This window comes from Capricornis sumatraensis, chromosome 17 (assembly GCF_032405125.1).
Source record: "Capricornis sumatraensis isolate serow.1 chromosome 17, serow.2, whole genome shotgun sequence".
NCBI classification, from domain to species: Eukaryota; Metazoa; Chordata; class Mammalia; order Artiodactyla; family Bovidae; genus Capricornis; species Capricornis sumatraensis.
This window is the reverse complement of record NC_091085.1, coordinates 13464619-13484828: the sequence shown is the minus strand read 5'-3', so window position 1 is coordinate 13484828 and position 20210 is coordinate 13464619. Positions and strand designations below refer to the sequence as shown.

At 51.3% G+C, this 20210-nt stretch overlaps 1 protein-coding gene across 1 annotated transcript in view; it reads left to right on the top strand.

The window, feature by feature from the left end:
* Positions 1–16065, top strand: part of FHIP1A (FHF complex subunit HOOK interacting protein 1A) — a 113521-nt gene extending 97456 nt beyond the window's left edge. Inside the window, exons 9-11 of the mRNA XM_068990141.1 lie at positions 8851–9029; positions 9773–9911; positions 15072–16065. Of these exons, the coding sequence (XP_068846242.1) occupies positions 8851–9029; positions 9773–9911; positions 15072–15325 (572 nt within the window). The 3' untranslated portion in view covers positions 15326–16065. The remainder of the gene's footprint in view (positions 1–8850; positions 9030–9772; positions 9912–15071) is intronic.
* The last annotated feature ends 4145 nt before the right edge of the window (positions 16066–20210 follow it).

Below are 20210 nucleotides of genomic sequence, written 5' to 3'. Positions count from 1 at the left end.
CTCCATACCACAGTTCAAAAGCATCAGTTCTTCCCCCAAAAGACTCACTAAACCACACAAGAAGTCAAGTCTCATTATTTAATAAGCTCATTTCTTCTTTGGTGTTCAGTCACTAAGTTGTGCCTGCCTCTTTGCTACCCCATGGCCTGCTGCACGCCAGGCTTCCCTGTCCTTCACCGTCTCTTGGAGCTTGCTCAAACTCATGTCCATTGAGTCAGTGATGCCATCCTGCCATATCCTCCTCTGTTATCCCCTTCTCCTCCTCTAGTCTTAACTTATTTTTCTCCTTAGCGTTTGTTTTTATATGTTTTATATGTTAATTGTTTTAAAAACCAGTTCCGATTTCCTTCATGAGGGCGCAGTTGTTGGCTTGGTCTCTGCATTATGTCTAGTCCTGAGCAGTGGACAGGGCGTACAGTAGGTGCTCAGAATACCCCTTGAATCAGTGTGGCTGTATACAGACAGCACAGGCCATTGGAGTTAGTCATGCCTGGGAACTCATTTCAGTTAATCACAAAACCTTCATCCAAACATGAGTAGAATAGATCCACATAAACGCATCACTCTGATGAGAGAACGGGCGTGTTCCAGTGATACACCCCTAACGGGGCAGAAATCATGGAAGAGGCAAAGGGCCAGGCTAGAGTATCAGGTACGTGGCTTGAGGCGAGGAGTTATGGCAGAATTATTATTAGTAAATGATAAGCCAAGCAAAATTATTACCAAAGTCAGATTTGGCTGCTCACTGGTTGAAAGCTAATTCTTGAGAGACACGTGTTGGTAGGAAAAGAAAGACTACTTTATTCATGAGGCTGGCAGCTGGGGAGAAGGTGAACTCATGTCCAAAAGCCAACTCCGCACTGCTGATCGGGGGGCAGGAGCTTTTAAAGGGCAGCTTCGGGTGTGCACAGGTGGAGGGGGCACTGCGTGCAGAACGGGCGCTGTCAGCTCTGACAGTCATCTTGAACTTAGTCTCTCAGCAGTCTGACCAGCATCGTCCTGGGTGTTTTCAGTACAGTTAATTTTCAGTTCCAGGGGTGGTTTGTTCCTGTTACTCTGAGGCCAGTTCTCAGAACTGTGGCAGCTTAGGTCATGGCCAGAGTCCGGTCATCATGTGGTTACCTTCTCCTGTCTGGGGGGGGGGTTTGAAAAACAGCTGCAAAACATCTGCAGAACAGCTCACAGGACATCGCTTAGAATATTGTCTGTAGCCTTTGAAGAGGAACTAAAGGTCCTTGATTTTGTTTAACAGATAAAGTATTTTTATTTTGTCTTGCGTGACTATTTTCCTTTGCTTTTGCAGTTTTCTGACTATTTTTTTCTCTGGCTAAAGTTTCTCTGCAGACAAGAGGCAGGCAGGAGACATGGGGGAGGTCTGTCCTGGGAAGGCCCCACAGGGTCCTGCTCCTACAGTCTGAATCTGGAAATCTTGGCACAGAGGGAACCAGCACAGCGGGAGGTTCCTCAGGCCTTGGGGGCAGCTGAGGTGGGACCCCTGAAAGGTGTTCAGTTAGAGGAGAGGGTCCTGAAGGAGCCAGCATCCCAGAGGGACAGACTGGCCTTGGAGTCAGGCCTCTGGGGACTCCTGACTCTGGCACTTTAGCCAGGTGGCCTTGGTGTCCTAACCCTGGGACAACTGAATGTGATCCTGGGGGTGGAGGGGGGGCTGTGTCATCACTGTAGCCACAGGCAGCCCCTAGCAGCCTTGAGGCTTGTCCTTCCCTGGCCACGAGGGGACAGCTTGGTGGGGAAGGACCACGCTCCCTTCCCACCTGGTTGGATCACCCAAATTACATGAAGTCATAGCATCTTTGGGTCCAACCAGGTTGGCTGACATGAGCTCAGCATGCTCTTCCACCTCCTCCAACATTTCTTCATCTATTTACTGATGGCTGAAAATTTATTGAAACAGGGAGAGGGCTTTTAATTGCACAATTAAAAGGTTTGCATTTCTAGCTGAGATAACATTTCAGTGTAAATGGGTTTTAATTAAAATTCAATCAGTCAATCATAAGTAAAAAGGATTAGATAATCTGGCTTTTCCCAGTTGATGAGGGGAGCAGGGGACATGAGGGCCCTGACCCACTGAGGGTGAGGCGGAGTTTGGTGGGAGGAAGGACAGAGCTAACACCCGCTCTGCCCTCCGGGTACCCCGTCTGCTCTCGTTCAGCAGCACTTCCAATTTGCCTGCTGTGTTCTCCAGGACAGCAGGACTCCCCACTGCTAGTGAAGACTGCTCTTTAGAATACTAGCCTTCTGACAAAGGAGCTTCATCTCTGGGCACTAAGTAAATTGACGAAACAAAGTATTGTTGTTCTGCCGCTCAGTCGTGTCCAACTCTTTGCAGCCCTATGGATTGTAACACACCAGGCTTCCCTGTCCTTCACCATCTCCTGGAGCTTGCTCAAACTCATGTTCATTAAGTCAGTGATGCCAGCCAACCATCTCGTCCTCTGTCATCCCCTTCTCCTGCCTTCAATCTTTCCCAGCATCAGGGTCTTTTCCAGTGAGTGGGCTGTTTGAGTCAGGTGGCCAAAGTATTGGAGTTTCAGCTTCAACATCAGTCCTTCCAATGAATACTGAGTACTGATTTCCTTTAGGATTGACTGGTTTGATCTCCTTGCAGTCCAAGGGACTCTCAAGAGTCTTTGCCAGCACCATAGTTAGAAAGCATCAATTCTTCAGTGCTCAGCCTTCTTTATGGTCCAACTTTTACATCCATACATGACTACTGGAAAAACCATAGCTTTGACTAGATGAACCTTTGTCAGTAAAGTAGTGTGTCTGCTTTTTAACATATTATCTAGGGTGTCATAGCTTTTCTTCCAAGGAGCAAGCGTCTTTTGATTTCATGGCTGTAGTCATTGACTGCAGTGATTTTGGAGCCCAAGAAAATAAAGTCTGTCATTGTTGCCATTGTTTCTCCATCTCTCTGCCATGAAGTGATGGGACCGGATGCCATGATGTTAGTTTTTTAAATGTTGAGTTTTAAGCCAGCTTTTTCACTCTCCTCTTTCACTTTCATCACGAGGCTGTTTAATTCCTCTTTGCTTTCTGCCATAAGGGTGGTGCCATCTGCGTATCTGATTATTGATATTTCTCCCGATAATCTTGATTCCAACTTGTGCTTCATCTAGCCTGACATTTCTCATGATGTACTCTGCATAGAAGTTAAATAAGCAGGGTGACACTATACAGCCTTGACATACTCCTTTCTCAATTTTGAACCAGTCCATTGTTCCACGTCTGGTTCTAACTTGCTTCTTGAGCTGCATATAGGTTTCTCAGGAGGCAGGTGAGGTGGTCTGGTAGTCTCATCTCTTGAAGAATTTCCCACAGTTTGTTGTGATCCACACCGTTAGCTTAGGACAAAAAACAAAAAAACGAATACATCACATATTAAATAACATCAATATTTTGAATAGGGTACACCTGAAACCAACAAACCATAATCTGAGATTTGGATACATATAGGTAGTACTCTTGCCTGGGGAATCCCATGGGTGGAGGATCTTGGAAGGCTGCAGTCCATGGGGTCGCTGAGGGTCGGACACGACTGAGCAACTTCACTTTCGCTTTTCACTTTCATGCATTGGACAAGGAAATGGCACCCCACTCCAGTGTTCTTGCCTGGAGAATCCCAGGGACGGCGGAGCCTGGTGGGCTGCCGTCTATGGGGTTGCACAGAGTCGGACACGACTGAAGTGACTTAGCAGGTAATTTTAACTAAAACCTCGCCTGTCCCCTCCTTTGAACCTTGCTCAGCTGCTTTTCTCTCTCCCGTGCATGTGAACGTTGTCACGTCCAAACTTCTGAGTCTTCTCTGCAGCGTTTGGTTTAACTCTCCTCTCTCCATGGAGGGCTTGCTTCCCTGGTGGCTCAGTGGTAAAGAATCTGCCTGCAGTATGGAGCTGCAGGTGATACAGGTTCAACCCCCGGGTTGGGAAGATCTGGAGGAGGAAATGGCAACTCACGCCAGTATTCTTGCCTGGAGAATCCCATGGGCAGAAGGGACTGGAGAGCTACAGTCCATGGGGTCATAAAAAGTCGGACATGACTGCAGTGACTTACCATGCATTCTCCATGGAATCCTGATTTCTGTAGAAATGAATTTACTACTCAGCTAAATCAAAGCATTCCATTTCATTTATCTTAATTTATTTCATTTATTCATGCATTCAGCAATCTTTTATCAATCCCCTGATACTCTGTGCTAAGGACCCAGAAATGAAGGGATTTGTAGACTTTCAGAGGAGACATCAACAAAGAAGTGTACGCTGTTCGTGAGAAATGGATTATTAGTCATAGTATCCGAATCCTATGGGGGTCCAGTGCGGGGAGTGGGAAAGGCTTCACAGAGGGGGGCCATAGAGAAGAGAAGCTTCTGGGTACAAGCAGCTGAGAACGACAGTCAGGCAGGGGAAACGGCAGGTGAAGAGAAGGAGCCTGCCACCACACGGGGGGTGACAAGGCCTGGATCTCGGGAGTAGAGAGGGAGCCGCAAGCCTGGGGTACGCTGACTCAGCCCTCAGGCCACGCTGAGGAGTGGGGGCTTGTGCTCCAGGCCCTGAAGACTCCCCGTCAGAGTGGGTGAGTGATGTGACCAGATTCCTGTTTGGAAAGGCCAGTCTTGAAGACTGTGGGGAGAGCACTGGAGTGAGGAGAGGCTGGTGCCAGGAAGATCCAGCTAAGAGACCTGTTGTTGTGTCTGGATTCAGAATGCAGGAGTGATAGTGTTTCCAGCAGCGTCTGCACGGCTGTGGTCACACGATGGGCCGAGCGGCGTGCACAGAGATGCTCTCTGCAGCGTCACTTACAGTAGCAGTCGCCCAAGCGTCCACCATAGGGGCTGTTTTGCTCACGTCGCACCCATGGCAACCGGATGTCTTGCGGGTGGACAGGATGGCTCTGCGCGTGGTGATACGGCGCGCGTGGTGATACGGCATAGCCTCTGGGGGAGACGCTGCGGCGCAAAGACGAGAGGCTGAACAGCGTGTAGACAGTATTGTCATTTATCGTTTATTTTAAAAAAGCACCAAGAGGTAGACACACACAAACACACACACATGCTCTCACCCTGGGAAGCAGGACAGTGTGTTGGTTCTGAGTATCGACGCTGGAAACAGATGGCCTGAATGAAAATCGAGACTCCGTTTACTCACTGTGCATGTGACATTCTGCATCATCTTTGGTGGCGGTGGTTCAGCTGCTAAGTTGTGTCCAAGTCTTGTGACCGCATGGACTCCAGCCTGGGGATAACTGTTGGGTTGGCCAAAAAGTTCGATTGGGTCACATCTTATGGAAAAACCCAGGTGAACTTTTTTGGCCAACTCAACAGTACACACACTTTGTAGGGTTGTTGTGAATATTTAAGTAAGTCAATACATGAAGAGTGCTTACAACACTGCCTGGGACATACTAAGTGGTTCATGTTTTTAATGATAACTCAGTTATTATAGTTTATTATATACATGAAGCATTGCTGGAAGAATGCGCTTGGATCTGTTAACAGGAGTTGCCTCTGGCAGGAGGCCTGTTCTTTATTTTATACCCCTGTACTCTTGGAAGAGGAAAAATTTTAAATCATTTTAATCTTTATTAAAATAGAAAAATTGTTGCTGAACACCAGACAAGTGAGGAGACTGACCTCAGGCAGTGCTGGCAGGGGAGGTGGAGGTGACGGTCTGCGTTTGGGAGGTGGTTCCCAGGGGAGTCGGCGGAGCTGAGGCTCAGAATGAGGGTGGCGGCTCTTGGAGTCAGGAAGCACCGGTCAGGGGAAGAGGGCCTGAGGGGAGAAAAGGGAATGACGTATCATTTGTTGTTCTGAACTTTCAGTATTTTATGGGTGTGAAGTTAATCCGTCTCCTAGAAGGGGAAAAGATACACCCTCATGCCCACAGTGGCCCATTCCCACATTCCCAGTGGCTTTCTGAACTGTAAGCGAGTTTTCTCATTTTCAGCTGCTTGCCCATTTCCCCTTCCTCCTCCATTTCACTCGGGTTTTTTTAAAGTGCTAGAATCAAACAGGAACTTGAAAGGGTTTAATATATGCTTCTTATTGCACGTGCCTAAGAAGCTGTAGTTAATGGGGTTAGTGGAGTATAATGACAGTCTGCTGCCCTGGCCTGATGCTCTGTTGTCCAAGTGAGACAGTGATGACGTGGACTCTCCCGGGCGTGGTGGCAGGCTGGGGTCCTCCGTGACAGTAGCCCTGGACCGTGCGGCTTTTATGTGTGTAGGATGGCCGGGAGGCTGAGGGCCCTCGTTAAGGAGATGTTTGTTAACTCCTTTATTTCTGGCCGCACTGGGTCTTCGTTGCTGTGCAGGCTTTCTCTCGTTGCGGTGAGCAGGGGCTCCTCTTCGTTGTGGGGTGGCGTCCTCTCCCATTTCGCAGCCTGTGCTCTAGGCACGCGGGCTCCAGCAGTTGCTGCCTGTCCGGTGGCTCCGCAGCTCTAGAGCACAGGCTGCTGCCCTGTAGCGAGTAGGATCTTCCCGGACCAAGGCTCGAACACGCGAGCCCTGGGTTTACCCTCCTCCACTACCAAGGCTCCTGAAGGAAGCATCTTGTGGTGGAGTATGTCTTGTTAAACTCGTATTAATGTTGGTGAAACTTTTATAAGGCACGTTTATTCGTGGCGTGTGGATTCCTATTGACTGCACCACCAGGGGAGTCCAAGGAGATATGTTTTATAGGAGACTCTTCCCACCCAAGTGTCACCCGAGTCACCTGTCTCTGTTCCTCTGGAAGGAAAGAGATGCTGAGTCCCAGGGACTGCAGGGGAGCGGGGTTGGGGTCGGTGTGAGCCCAGGTAGGGGTTGGGGAGTGAGGACAGCAGCCTTCCCCTGGCAGATGTGCCTGGAGGACTAGAATTAAGTAGAGCTGCTGGTGACATTCTGGGGGTTCTTGGTGGAACCCCATCAAGATGCTGTCATAGTGGTGTTGCAATCCAGAATTTCTGAATGTGTTTGGCAATCTCTCCCAGCTTTGTTTTGTAAGCAGGGGCTCTCAATTCGAAGAACTCATTGACCTCCCTGTGTCATGAAAAGTGACTCAGGAGCTCTGCCCCCTCCCAGGGAAGGGGAAGTTGGGGCCAGTCTTGACACCCAGATGCAAGGTGTCTCTCCTGGGCTCTGGGTGCCTTAGAGACAGCATCTGTGTTTGCAGTGGCAGAAACGACAATTGCCAGTACTCTGTTAATTGCCCGCGTGGGGAAGAGGCTTAGGTTTGCTTTTCGTTTTTCACAGACAGCGTCTGCCTTCTTACAAAGGTTTACCCTCTCCCACTACCAAGGCTTCTGAATGAAGCACCTTGTGATGGAGTATGTTTTTGTTCAGTTCAGTTCAGTTACTCAGTCGTGTCCGACTCTTTGCGACCCCATGAATCGCAGCACGCCAGGCCTCCCTGTCCATCACCAACTCCCGGAGTTCACCCAAACCCACGTCCATCGAGTCAGTGATGCCATCCAGCCATCTCATCCTCTGCCATCCCCTTTTCCTCCTGACCCCAATCCCTCCCAGCATTAAACCCATATTAATGTTAGTGAAATGCTTACAAGGCATGTTTATTCATCGGGGGTTATGTGCTTTTGTCAAAAACATGCCGTGGTTTAGAGGCATCATCAATAGCTCCACTGGGGGAAATAGAAGATTCTCCTTGGTTTTCCTTAATGGACCACTTTTATGGTGAAAATGGAAAACATCTTTAAGTAATTTTATTAATGCCAGATTTGTTTTCTGGATTTTCCTTGTCTCCAATCAACTCAAATGGAAAGCATCTTATTTTTCTAGTGACCCAAGTTAGTTGAAGCTTCTTTTTGTCTTTTTTTTTTTTTTAAACTGCTTTTACAGTCTCAGGGAATTTTTTGTTTAAGGAAACTTGGACACACCAGACTCCAGTTCCCCAAACTGAGCCCTAAGTCCCTCCCTTCCACAACTTTAAGGTGTGCCTCTAAAATTATAGCCAAGGCCTCCTTCACCTCTCATTTTCTCTTTTTTTTAAAAAAAAATATTTACTTATTTGGCTGCGCTGGGTCTTAATTATGGTAGGAGGGATCTAGTTCCCTGACCAGGGATAGAACCTGGGCCCTCTGCCTTGGGAGTGCAGAGTCTGGTCCATCGGTCCTTCCATATAGTGATATTGGCAAGTCTTTCTCTGGTGCTTGTGGGGGATGGACAGCCCCCCCTTCTCAATGCTGCTGTTGGTAAGCATAGTTTGTAACAACAGGATGACTTTGTTACTTAAACTTTTGGTGGCCGCCGATTGGGTGACACCCTATAGCATGGGGGCTTCTCTGGTGGCCCAGAGGGTGGAGAATCTGCCTGTAATGCAGGAGACACAGGAGAAATGGGTTGGATCCCTGGGTGGGGAAGATCCATTGCAGAGGGAATGGCAACCCGCCCCAGTATTCTTGCCTGGAGAATTTCATGGACAGAGGAGCCTGGAGGGCTACAGTCTTGGCATTGTTGGCTATAGCATGCACCATCAGGGAGTGAAGAGTGCCATGTTGTTAAGCATTGGCAGCCCCAAGAGATACAGAAATAGTATGAAAAGTACATTTTGGTTTTAAAAATTAAATCACTGGTCATTTTTTCTAAGGTCCACGATAATTTTCCAAGCGTTAAAACTGCTCACAGAGTCAAAATCCTAGCTCCCAAAGCACGGGTTTCTGCTTTGTTCTCGTGGCGGTGGTATGCCTCGTGGTTTGGCACCAGGCGACCTGGTGACCTCAGCCGCACTTGTCTGAACTTGATTTGCCTCCAGTGGCCCCGTGGTGGTCCCCCTGACTCCTTGGTCTGCAGGAGAGACGGCCCCTGCGCTCAGCCGGCCCTGAGCCTCATGTCCTTCCGCAGGCCCGTTCATCAGCGTCGTCTTGTCCAAGCTGGAAAACATGCTGGAGAACTCGCTGCACGTGAACTTGCTGCTCATTGGCATCATCACACAGCTGGCCAGCTACCCGCAGCCCCTCCTGCGCTCCTTCCTGCTCAACACCAACATGGTCTTCCAGCCCAGTGTGCGCTCCTTGTACCAGGTACCGCCCGGCCCCTGCCCTGCGCACACCTGCTGGGGAGGCGCGGCTGATGCACAGGCCCTGCCCCGCCCCGTCCCGCCCCGTGTGCCTGTGCACACCTGCTGCCAGAGGCGTGGCTGATGCACAGGCCCCGCCCCGCCCCGCCCCACCTCGCCTCCTGTGCCTGTGCACACCTGCTGCCAGAGGCGTGGCTGATGCACAGGCCCCGCCCCTACCCCGTCCCGCCCCGTGTGCCTGTGCACACCTGCTGGGGAGGCGCGGCTGATGCACAGGCCCCGCCCCTACCCCGTCCCGCCCCGTGTGTCTGTGCACACCTGCTGCCAGAGGCGCGACTGATGCACAGGCCCCGCCCCCACCCCGTGTGCCTGTGCACACTTGCTGCCAGAGGCGTGGCTGATGCACAGGCCCCGCCCCCGCCCCGCGTGCCTGTGCACACTTGCTGCGGAGGCAGAGGGGCGGCTGAGGCAAGGCCCCGGCCCTGCCCCTAGTCCTGCCCCTCTTCCCTGTTGTCATTTGCTCTCCATCCCAGTCCTTTCACACTGGTTGTGTGGATTATCCCAGACAAACTGAAGATTCGAAGCTTGTTTGATTTGGTGTTTGGAGAGCACCATTCCCCCCAGAACACCCAGGCAGTTAAAACCCCGTCGTTCCTGCAGTGGGGGGCTGTGCCTGACAGATGTCCCGATAACGCAGAGCAGAACTCCGTGCTGAAGTATTAGCGTCATTAGTGCTGGTTTTGACAGGTCCTCGCGTCAGTGAAGAATAAGATTGAACAGTTTGCCTCCGTGGAGAGAGACTTCCCTGGCCTCCTCATACAAGCCCAGCAATACCTGCTCTTCCGCGTGGACCTCTGCGATCCGAGCCCCGAGACACCCACCAAAGGTCAGCGGGGTCCTCCCCTGCCCCTCCCTGTCAGCGGCTCCTGTTCCCCCAGCTTTCTGACTTGGGGTCCTGGGTGCTGCACCAGCTCCTGGATGCTAAAAGCATCTCAAAAAAAAAAAAAAATCTCAGAAAAGATTTCCGTTTTTACCCTGAGTGTCCTTAAACCAAAGGGAAGGTCTGTTCCACCCATATGCAGCCTGGTCCCACTTTGGAGGGTCTAGCAAGGCATTTGTGCTCCTAACCTAGGGTAGTTCTGGGCAGGACTGATGTGGGAGCTGTTTCTAGAATAAATGACGTGGCACATGTGGGCCAGAAAGAAGCCTTACGTGCCCATTGTCTGGACAGTCCTACCCCAAGGAGGGCATCTGTTTCATTATGTTTTCAGAGACTTGAGCCCCAAATAAATGTGCTTCAGGGCTCCAGAAGGTGAAAACCGTTCATTTGGAGCAAGAGAAGTAAAGTTTATGTGCACCTTAAACCTTCCAAGATGCCTTTCCACGGGCTCTGGAGGGCTGGCCAATCAGGTGGCCCAGGAACCCGAGGACCCCTGCTGGCCACTGGGCCTGGGAAAAGGGCTGCCCAGCCTTGATTAAGCTCTGGTCACACAGATTTGACAACAGCTGTCTCTCTTACTGAGCCGGCTTCTGTTCATCTCCCTTGAGAAAAGTCAGGCTTCTCTGTGGCTGGTGGACCAAGAGAGAGAGCAGGGCTGTTGGTCTAGGCTAAAGCACGTGATGGGAAACGAGATGTGGAGTGAGAAGCCGGAATGTAATTCAGAGCAGTGTTACACCACCGAGGGAAGCTGGGAAGGCCCCACCCTCTGACGGCGTGCGCTGGCCACTGGGTAGCTGTTTGTTCTTGGTTACTTGGCTTCACGGGACTTAGGCCTCGACTCTCAAGTGAAGGTTTGTCTTCTGTCTCTCGAGTTCTTTCTGACTGCAGAATTCAGGGTGTGAAAGGTGATTAGAACACTGCAAGACAGACTCTGAAAGAAAGGGGGCCCTGTGCCACTGGTGAACTGAGGGGGAAGCTTCAAGCATGGGACGTGGAGAAGAGCAGGTGGCCAGTCTTGGATGGAGGGGAGCCCCCAGTCTGTGGGAAGGTGGGCTGCAGGTTCCCTGTGGCCTCTGCTAGCCTCATGCCAGTCAGCCTGTTGGCTTGTCCCTCCTGAGCAAGGGGCACACTGCCGTGACTCACCCTGCGGGAGCGGTGTGCCGGTTAGCTTTTGTGCATAATAAACCACCACAAAAGACTCTAAATACAGTGATCCCACATGCTCTTGAGTCTGTGTGGTTGCCAGGTTGATCTGCTGCCCTGGGTGGGCATAGCTGATGCCGGCAGCACTTGCTCAGCGTGGCTGGGCATCTGGGATGGCCTGGCTCACAGCGGTGGCTGCTGGCCGGGGTGATGGGGTGATGAGGGGCTGTGTTACTCATCATCCAGTGGTCTGCCCTGGCTTGGCAGCTTCTTGGCTGTCGGGTAGTGGGAGCAGAAGACACAGTCTCTTGAGGCCCCAGCTGGGGACCCCCCAAAGCTGACAGCTTGACTCTGCTGCATTCTGTCGGCCAAGCCCCTGGGTCAGCCCAGCTGTGGGAGTGAAGAAGATCCCCCCAACCCCCCGGGTGGGAAGAGCTACGCGGGATCATGGCCTCGTGCAGCCTCCAGACAGAAGGCGACTGAGGCTTGTGCTGCGCTCCGGGCTTGGTCTTTGTTTGTACTTTGCAGTTTGCAAGGTGCCTTCACAGACAGTTTCCCTTTTCAGACAGCAGTGCACAGTGGACACGCAGGGTACTGTTAGCTGGTGTTCATAGAAGGAGGCTGAAGGTACAGGCCCAGAGAGGTCGGCCAGGCGCCTGGTTCAGAGAGTCTGAGGGCTCATGCCCTGACCGGCTGGACCCTCACAATCCTGGTGACGGTGGTGGGGTTGGGGTGGAGGGGGCCCTGAAACCCTGTGCTCCGTCCTGGCTTCAGACTGTGTGACGGCGGTGGCTGCTGGATACGTGCCCAGGGGCTCTTGTTCCCGCCTCATAAGGTGGTCAGTTAGGCAGCTGTGGCGGATGATTTCTAAGGCCTGTGACTCTCAGGGGACGTTGACTTGTAGGCAGCGTCTCTTGGGATAGAAGACTCCCCTTTGATGGAGTTTTTCAGATTAACCTCCTAATTAACCTCTTTCAGGTTAGCTAAGTGACAGCTCCCCTCAACTTAAAAAATCTCTCAACTCACAGGATGACCAAGGTCTCTGTCCCTTGCACAAACCTGACTCGTGTGTGATATGATTGCTTATAGATGAGATGGGCCTGGGAGCCTGCTTCTCACAGGGGCGCAGGACAGCGAGGGATCAGAATCCCATGAGAAGCGCTTACTGGGGAGTCTAGCATCTGTGCTCCTTGTCTGACGCCATTGTGGAGGTGCAGGGTAACTCACTTCTCTAACTTCTCCAGTCTTCCCAGCAGTATCCTGACAACCCTTTGCAGTAGCTTTTCAGACCCAAGGCAACAGTTTAGGAAGCCACTCCCGGTTCTGGCATTTATACTTCCTTTCCTTCCTACTTCTCCTTTGGGTGCTGTGCCTGCACACTGGGTCCTTTTTCAAGGGGTGTCTGGTTCATGGACGCGTAGCCTGAGCTGCCCCATCGCGCAGGCCCTGGTGAAACCAGCCTCCTCACTAACGCTTCGATCAGAAGTCTGGGTGGACTTCTCTGCTGAAACAGTCACTCTTGAGACTCTTGGTCTGTGAGGCCCAGCCACTTGCCAGGCATTTCATGTTTCCCTCAAATCCAAATTCCAAACCACAAAGGTGATATTTTCTGTTATTTATGTATAGAGTCTTTGCACTGACTGCTAGTTCTGGAAGGCGTCAGGTAGGCATTATTTCCATTTTATGGAAAAGGAAACCGAGCCATTCCATGACTAGCTGGTTGCCAGGTAGGGACCATAACTCAAGTCTCCTTGTTTTTGAGTTGAGTTTGACTCAAGGAAAGAACCGTGAGTTCTCTATGCTGCTGGGACAGAACCACCGCCAGGACTTCTGCTGGGCTTCTGCCTCCCTCACTGGGCACGCCCCCGCCTTCATCGGTGAAGACAGTGTTAATTCTTGGATTGAAGCTGGGTAAATGAGGCTTAGCGATGACACTTAAAATTCATGGATCAAGCTGGATAAATGATCCACAAAAGCCCTTTGCGGGGAAAGAGTAAATTTGAAAGAGAAAGATGGAGATGAGGGTGAACCAGCTCCAGGGAGCTGAGGTGCAGGGAGCAGCTGATGATGGCGGGTTCCTTCCATCATTCATTCAGCAAATGTCTGTTAGCTGCTTCTGTGGATGAGCATGTGTGTAGGGGGCCACGAAGGACAACTGTTCAGGGGCTCAGCTCTTAGGAACCTCAAAGTCTTAACAGAGGAGAAAACAGAAACAGCACCGCCAGGCTGAAGGGCCCTGCAGACCCCAACTGGTAAATAAAATGAGTGGGAGGCTCCAACGGGGTCACTTCCAAGGACAGGAAGCGGAAGTGGTTTATAGAGACAGGGCTACTGAATTGATGGCAGTGTGATGGCCTACACTTACCAATAGCTCCTTGTGCACGCTATGCCCATTGACTCCATCTTTCTGTGAGTTTGTGAGAAATGAGGCCAGTAAACCTGGTGAGGCTTAGGTGTGCAGACAGGGGAGGGATTGCCAGGTGGGGGCCAGCACGCTCAGTGTGGGCCTCAGTCTGCTGCCTGGGTCCCATCTCCCTGGGAACCCCGGCTGGCCTCCTGGGTGGGCCCCGCCGTGTCCCTGAGAGCTGGGTGCTGGGCACTGGGGGTTGGGGGCGGGTGTCGCTCTGGCGTGGTTCCCCAGGGCTGTGGGCTGGCTGTGTCCCCAGGGACATCAGCGCTCTGTCCTCACTCTCGTCAAGGCACAGTGTGAGTTTCTGCTGAAAGGCAGCAGCAGATTCTCAACAACCTCCCCAGTTCTTTATGGCATGAGCTGTGATAAGCTTTAATCTAAAAGGATATTTAAAGCAGTAGAGTGGAGGATTTTTTTTTTAACACTAAAGACGATAGTAGTGAGATGTGGAAAGTGCTATAAATGTCAAGAATTTTTAGTACCATAGTTAAGCAACACTCTGAGAAGAATGTTGAGAAATGGGACTGAATTCTAAAAAGCAGCCAGAATAATGAAGAGCTTGAATATAATGATTTATAAGGAGTAATGAGTCTGTTGGAGAGGGGGGCAGAGGAAGACATAAATAATTCCTATCGATAGGAAGGCTGGAGATCTTCAGGAATTAAAGTTAGGTAAGTTAAACCATTTTAATTGGTAAACTGATGTGATATGAAAATGCAAATCACTTGGATATACAAAATTCGGTTCATATCATCTTAGATGAACATTATTGAAACTGAGATTGAAACTCCTGGAAACCTTGCTTGAATGGAAGGTCCAAGCCACCTGCTGCTGCGAGATGCCCATAGTGGTGGAGAGCTCCCAGTCTGGTCTTATGAGCATTCAGCTTCCTCTGCATTGTTCCAACCTTGAAAAGGCTTCATCCATTCTATTCCTCCCAAAGGCTGGAGATCCCACCCAGAAGGGGCTGGGATCGGGGCAGGAAGCCCTGATGACCGGAGCCCTGTGCCCAGGCCGTGGGCAGCGCGGTGTGTGACTCAGGCCACCTTGCACAGCCCTGCGAGGTGGTCAGGGCTCAGCTGGCAAAGGGAGGGTGGTCACCCCGACCCCGGGAGGCATGGAGGGTAGGTGTCTCTGTTGTCCTAGACAACCATCATGCTCACCTGCGTCTTCACTTGGCTGACTCAGCGGGAGGAGATGCCTTTTCCCTCTCTTCCCTTCGTCTCGCCCCAGGCGCAGAAGGCTCCTGATAAACCTATATTCTTGCCACAATTTCTGCTTGTACAGCCTCATATGGGAATTGGGATAAAACTCTCATTACATGCCTGATGCTGGAGGTGATCTGCTGGGTGGATCTGAGTGTCTCAGAGGGAAGTTGAAGGGGGCTGGGGCTGTGTCTTCAGACTGCAGTCAGAGTGGGAACTGAACGTGCATGCTGCGCACCGCCCCCCCGCCCCCTGCCCCCCGCCCCCCGCACCCCCCCCCAGCACTTAAGGGCGGACAGAAGGGCTCCTGGAGGCGCCTCACCACAGCTGCCTGCCTTCTGGTTTCAGATCCCGTTCAGGATGCCTCCAGGACAGGAAGCGGCAAGAACTTTTTGGATGGCCCCCCAAGAGTGCTTCAGCCCTTCCTGACAAACAGAGCCAAGGCGGTGGGGGCGCCCCCCAGCCTGCCCCCACCGGTGCGGGACACCATGCTGGCAGCCGCCCTCTTCCCCGAGTTCCTGAAGGAGCTGGCTGCCCTGGCCCAGGAACACTCCGTCCTCTGCTGCAGGATGCTGGGCGACCCGGACGATGCCTGCTGGTAGTCTGGAAGTCTGCTTCTGGTTTTCTGCGGTGTTGGTGTCTTGACTGGATGTTGAATGCAAAGCTGCTTATAGACATCTCCACTTGGAGACTTCCTGACGATACTTGATTTTGGGGGAGTGGGGTCTTCTGTGCACCTCCTCTCTCTCCAGCCAGGCTTCCCCACCTTGTCTCCCCACTACCGTGGTTGCTCCTTTGGCAGGCTTTCTGGGCTCTGTTTTTTTCCTCCTCAGGAGGTCTTGGTCCTTATCCTCCCATTCCTTTGAGTGGGAGCAAAGGTCCCACCTTGCAGCAATAGGGCACACCCAGCGATCACCAGGGGTCAGTGACTTCTGGAGGTGCCCGTGCCAGAGGGCTGACCCTCCAGCGGCACACAAACACATACCTGCCCCTGCGGCCTTCCGCATCGTGGCCCCCTCTTACAAAGAGAGGAGGAAAGACGGAGCCCCTCTTGCCTCCAACACAAGCCTGGATCAACCGTCCTTTTGCGTTTTGCTTCCAACACTTGTATTCCATCCAACACATGTTGCCTTATGGTGCAGGCAAATCCACTGGTCTCAGCTTTCTGCCCAGGAAGTCAGGTATAGCTGGAGAGAATGTGGAATGCAGGGAAATGTCTTGTTGCTTGAGAGCTTTCTTAACTCATTGTATTGCCACCTAAACACTGAAAATAGCCTTACTTTAGTAAGATTTGCACACAATGAACTCTGCCTATGCAAACTGTTACTTTGGTTTTTAGGACTCTGATCAACCCAATGAACAAAGCATGGTATCTGATGCTTATGTAAGACAAGCATTGTTATTTTTTTAAGTGTTTTATGAAAATCTGATTCATTTGTGAAACTATCTCATGGTGGGTATTTTTGGGGAGTATGGAGTGGGGGAAAGGATAAAGGTAAACTAAATACAATCTGTACAAACCTTAGTAATTATTTAAAAATGTTTGCTTTTTCCGTGTTGCACTTTGTAGAGAAACAGGAACTGTATAGCCTCTTTGGGAACTGGGATGTAAGGGCCAACAGGTCATAGGGAGCCCTGCCAAGCCAAGTGCCTGCTGGGGCCTCGCTCTGCACAGAAACGCTGCCTTCTGAGTAATGGGGCTCATTAGACGGCCCCATCGTGATGTATTAGCGCATCTCTGCTCCGCAGCCCGCTCCACCAGGCGTAATTATACTCAGAGCCTCGGTCTACTCCCACGGAGAGGGAGAAGCACACAAAATAATTGTGGGCTAAAAAAAACAAGACCGTAAACAACCGATATTCATGGATATTATTAGGTTCCACTGCCCTGTTGTGTGTGCAGGTGAGAAGGTTGGAACTAGGATGAACTCTTGTTTGGAAGGAAATTGGAAGCCCCGGGTTTCTCTCCTCTCTTTGTGGGTGTCTTGCTGAGACCCTGGCGGCAGTGCCTCAGGAGCGCTGTTGTGGTTTTAAATCAGGCCCTAGTACAGCGGGGGCATGAAGGAGAAAAGCGCATGAGATGCTGCGGAGCGGAGGCTGCCATTGTGTTCGGGGACCTTGAAGCAGCTCTGTATCCAAAGCGGGCAAGTCCCCCCGGGATGAGGCCCCTGGAGCGCAGGCTGGGGCCAGGTGGCGCCTCAGAGCCAGCCTCACCGTCTTCCGGGTCCAGGCAAGGAACCGGATACTGATTCGCTGTGCATTCTGACTTCCGGTTTGCCTGTCTAGAAAGATGGCTTGCCCGGCTGAGGGGCACACTGGCCTGCCCTTGGCTTCCCAGCGCCCACTCGTATTTACACAAGTTTCCACTGGAAAAGAACGTGTCTCGGAGGCAGAGAGAGAGGAGCGGAAAGATGGAGTTTCGGCTGTAATTTATTACCTTCCAGCTTTGCTTTGCATAAGTTATTTATCTTCCAGTTTGGACTCACTGGGTATATAAGATGCTCACGTTGCCTGCGGAAGCCATATCCTTTAGCTTTCTGGTGTGATTTACACTTCTCTCCATCATCTGGTGATGGTGTGGAGTCTTTTTCTTGCTTTATTACAGAAAACTACAGTCCTCTATGTGGAAGGCGCCCCCTGGGGAAGAGTATGTTTTTAAAATAGGTACTGAAGTAGACTTCGAGGAGGATGGAGGTGACCCGAGTCTGAGTGAGAGGCAGGAGGATTAACTCCCATGGTGGGTGCTGGTAGCGAGCCCACAGGAAGCCCTGCCTGTCTGGAGGCAGACACCGGTTCGGGTTTCTGGATCCACTGCAGCCCTCCAGCCGGAGTGTTATGTCCAGGATTTCTCGAAACGAAGTCAGAAAATGAACCTGGAAATACATTCGTGGGAACGGGTGAACCTGTGCAGTCGAGGGGCAACAGTCAGGTGGGCTGGCAAGGATGTTTGGAGGTGGGGTGGCCGTGCGTGAGGGCACATGACAGAGGCCGGAAGCTGAAACAGAATAGCAGCCCTGAGGAGTCTGGAGACATGGCATCCAGGCAGACGGCGATACTGAATGGCAGCCGGGGGGTGGGGGGGGGAGGCGATGGGAATCCTTGCTGGAAAATCTTGGTACTGAAGTAGATGGACCTCCCCGGGTGGCGTTAGTGGTAAAGAACCTGCCTGCCAGTGCAGGAGATGTTAAGAGATGTGGGTTTGATCCCTGGGTCAGGAAGATCCCCTGGAGGAGGGCATGGCAACCCACTGAAGTACTCCTGCCTGGAGAATCCCATGGACAGAGGAGCCTGGTGGGCTACAGTCCAAGGGGTTGCAAAGAGTCAGACATGACTGAGCGACCGATCACACACACGAAGTAGAATATTCTAGTCATAAAGTAGCAGGTGGGATGCTTAGAAATCTCCTTTGCAATGAGATTGGGGAAGAATTTTGAATGATACTTGGCATGCTTTAAAATGTTCCGCCGGGTGGACGCTTTACCACGTGGTGGGTCCCCACGTCAGCTGCTGTGCTGAGGGCTGGAAGGCTCAGTGGGCACGGGCTTCGGTGCTGCCCAGGTTGAGGTCGCTGTGTCAGGCCTGGTGGTCCTGGGCCGCGGAGGTGGGTCAGAAGTTCCTAACATAGCACGTCCTTCACTGAGATTCATAATTCAGAGTCTGATCTGAAGTTCTAGATGAACTGGGTTTTGTGGTTCAAAGTATATGAGAACACTGGGATATTTGAAATTAATTTTTGGAAATAGCCAAGTAAATGTTTTTAAAATTTTAAAGCAATTCCAGGTTGAGTTTAGCCTAAAATACAATTTTACAGACTAAAGTACAGAGTCCCAGACATGAAATGGCAATGCTGGAGTAACCAGTCAGAGATGTTTTTTTAGTAGGTACTTCCTTTTCCTGATATTTAGAGGAAATGGTCCCCATTTTACTTAGTAAAATACTTTGAGGTGCTAGGATTGGAATCAGTGTCTCCGTAGCATGTAGGAAGGGGCTGTTTATTCCCCCGTGGGTCCTCAGGGGCACCTTTTCCTCAGCAAGTGGCTTTTATTTCGGTCTGCTACAGTGGTTGATTTCAAGCCATTAAGACATCCTGGGCCCAGGGTAATGTGGGGAGCGCGTCCTCCTACGTACAGAATCTAGAAACAGGACACAGGGTACTCGGGGCTGAGAGGTGTTCTTGATGTCTCTGGCTCAGCCCAGTCTCGTGGTCCACGTGGCTGGGCTTCCAGCTGGGTTCAGAGGTCTCAGACTGCAGGTGGGCTGCCTGATCCAAACGTGGGTCAGTGTGTCTCGGCTGCTCTCCTACAGGAAGTGCGGCTGGGGCGGGGGTGCGACGTGGCACAGGCACAAGGGTGAACGTCTGCAGTGCACGCCCAGCTTCACGTGGGGGCAGGCGGGTCAGTGTGGTCACTAATCATCAGCCATGCGTTCACTGAATGGCCGGCACACTCAGCCATTTAAATGAAGGACATTATTGCAGGTCAGCTATTACTGTGCCTGAAGCGAAGAGCCCACTCATTGGAAAAGACTCTGATGCTGCAAAGACTGATGGCAGGTGAAGGGGGCGGCAGAGGATGAGACGATTAGCTAGCATCACCGACTCAATGGACGTGAACTTGAGTTCAGTGGACACCAAACTCTGGGAGATGATGGACAGGGAAGCCTGGTGTGCTGCAGTCCATGGGGTCGCAAAGAGACCTGACTCAGCGACCAAACAAAACAACACTACTGTGCGTGCTGCTTGAAGTCACTGGCCAGCTGGGTGTAATTTTTGGCTCGCCCTGCACCCCAGCCAGCTTAGTGGTATTAGCTCTTCTTGAATAGCAGGCCTCTGTAGCCCAGGCTTCTGGTCGTTGAAGATATTCTCGACCCCTTCTTGCTTCAGCCGTCAGTCTGTAAATCACACAACCCTAATTCTCCATCTAATAACAGCCTAAGATAGAACACTGTCAAACAAGTTTATTCTCTACTCTTAAATCACATCATGGAGGAAACATTTTAAGAAAATGGAGCTGACTTTTTTCCCCCCACTTTTGAATGACCATCATAAACCTAAATGCTTTAGAAAGAGCTCTCAAAAGACTAAGAATTGTTTCAAGATAACTTTGCCTCAGTAAATCCTCTCTATATTCAGGCTTTTATTAGGCCATTCCTTGTTCTGGAGAACAGATCATCCTGGCAGCTCATTAACAGGATAAACAGGGCTTCGGTAAAAAGTTTTCCTCGAGGCTTTGTGAGGACAAAGTTCTTTGGCTTTTGTGCTTGCAGTCCTGAGATGGGGACTGATTTTAGCTGAGACTGCCCCTCCCTGCCCCCATGACTGTGTATTTTCTCCCCTACTGTCTCTCACACAAGGAACAAGGCTGCCAGCAGCGTCCCTCGCACACCTCAGGCATCTGTGTGGGACCTGAGGTTTATCGTGTCCTTTCACAACCTGACGAGGGCGACGGCAGCTGACTTTTACGGGGACACGTCTAGAAAAGGCCCACC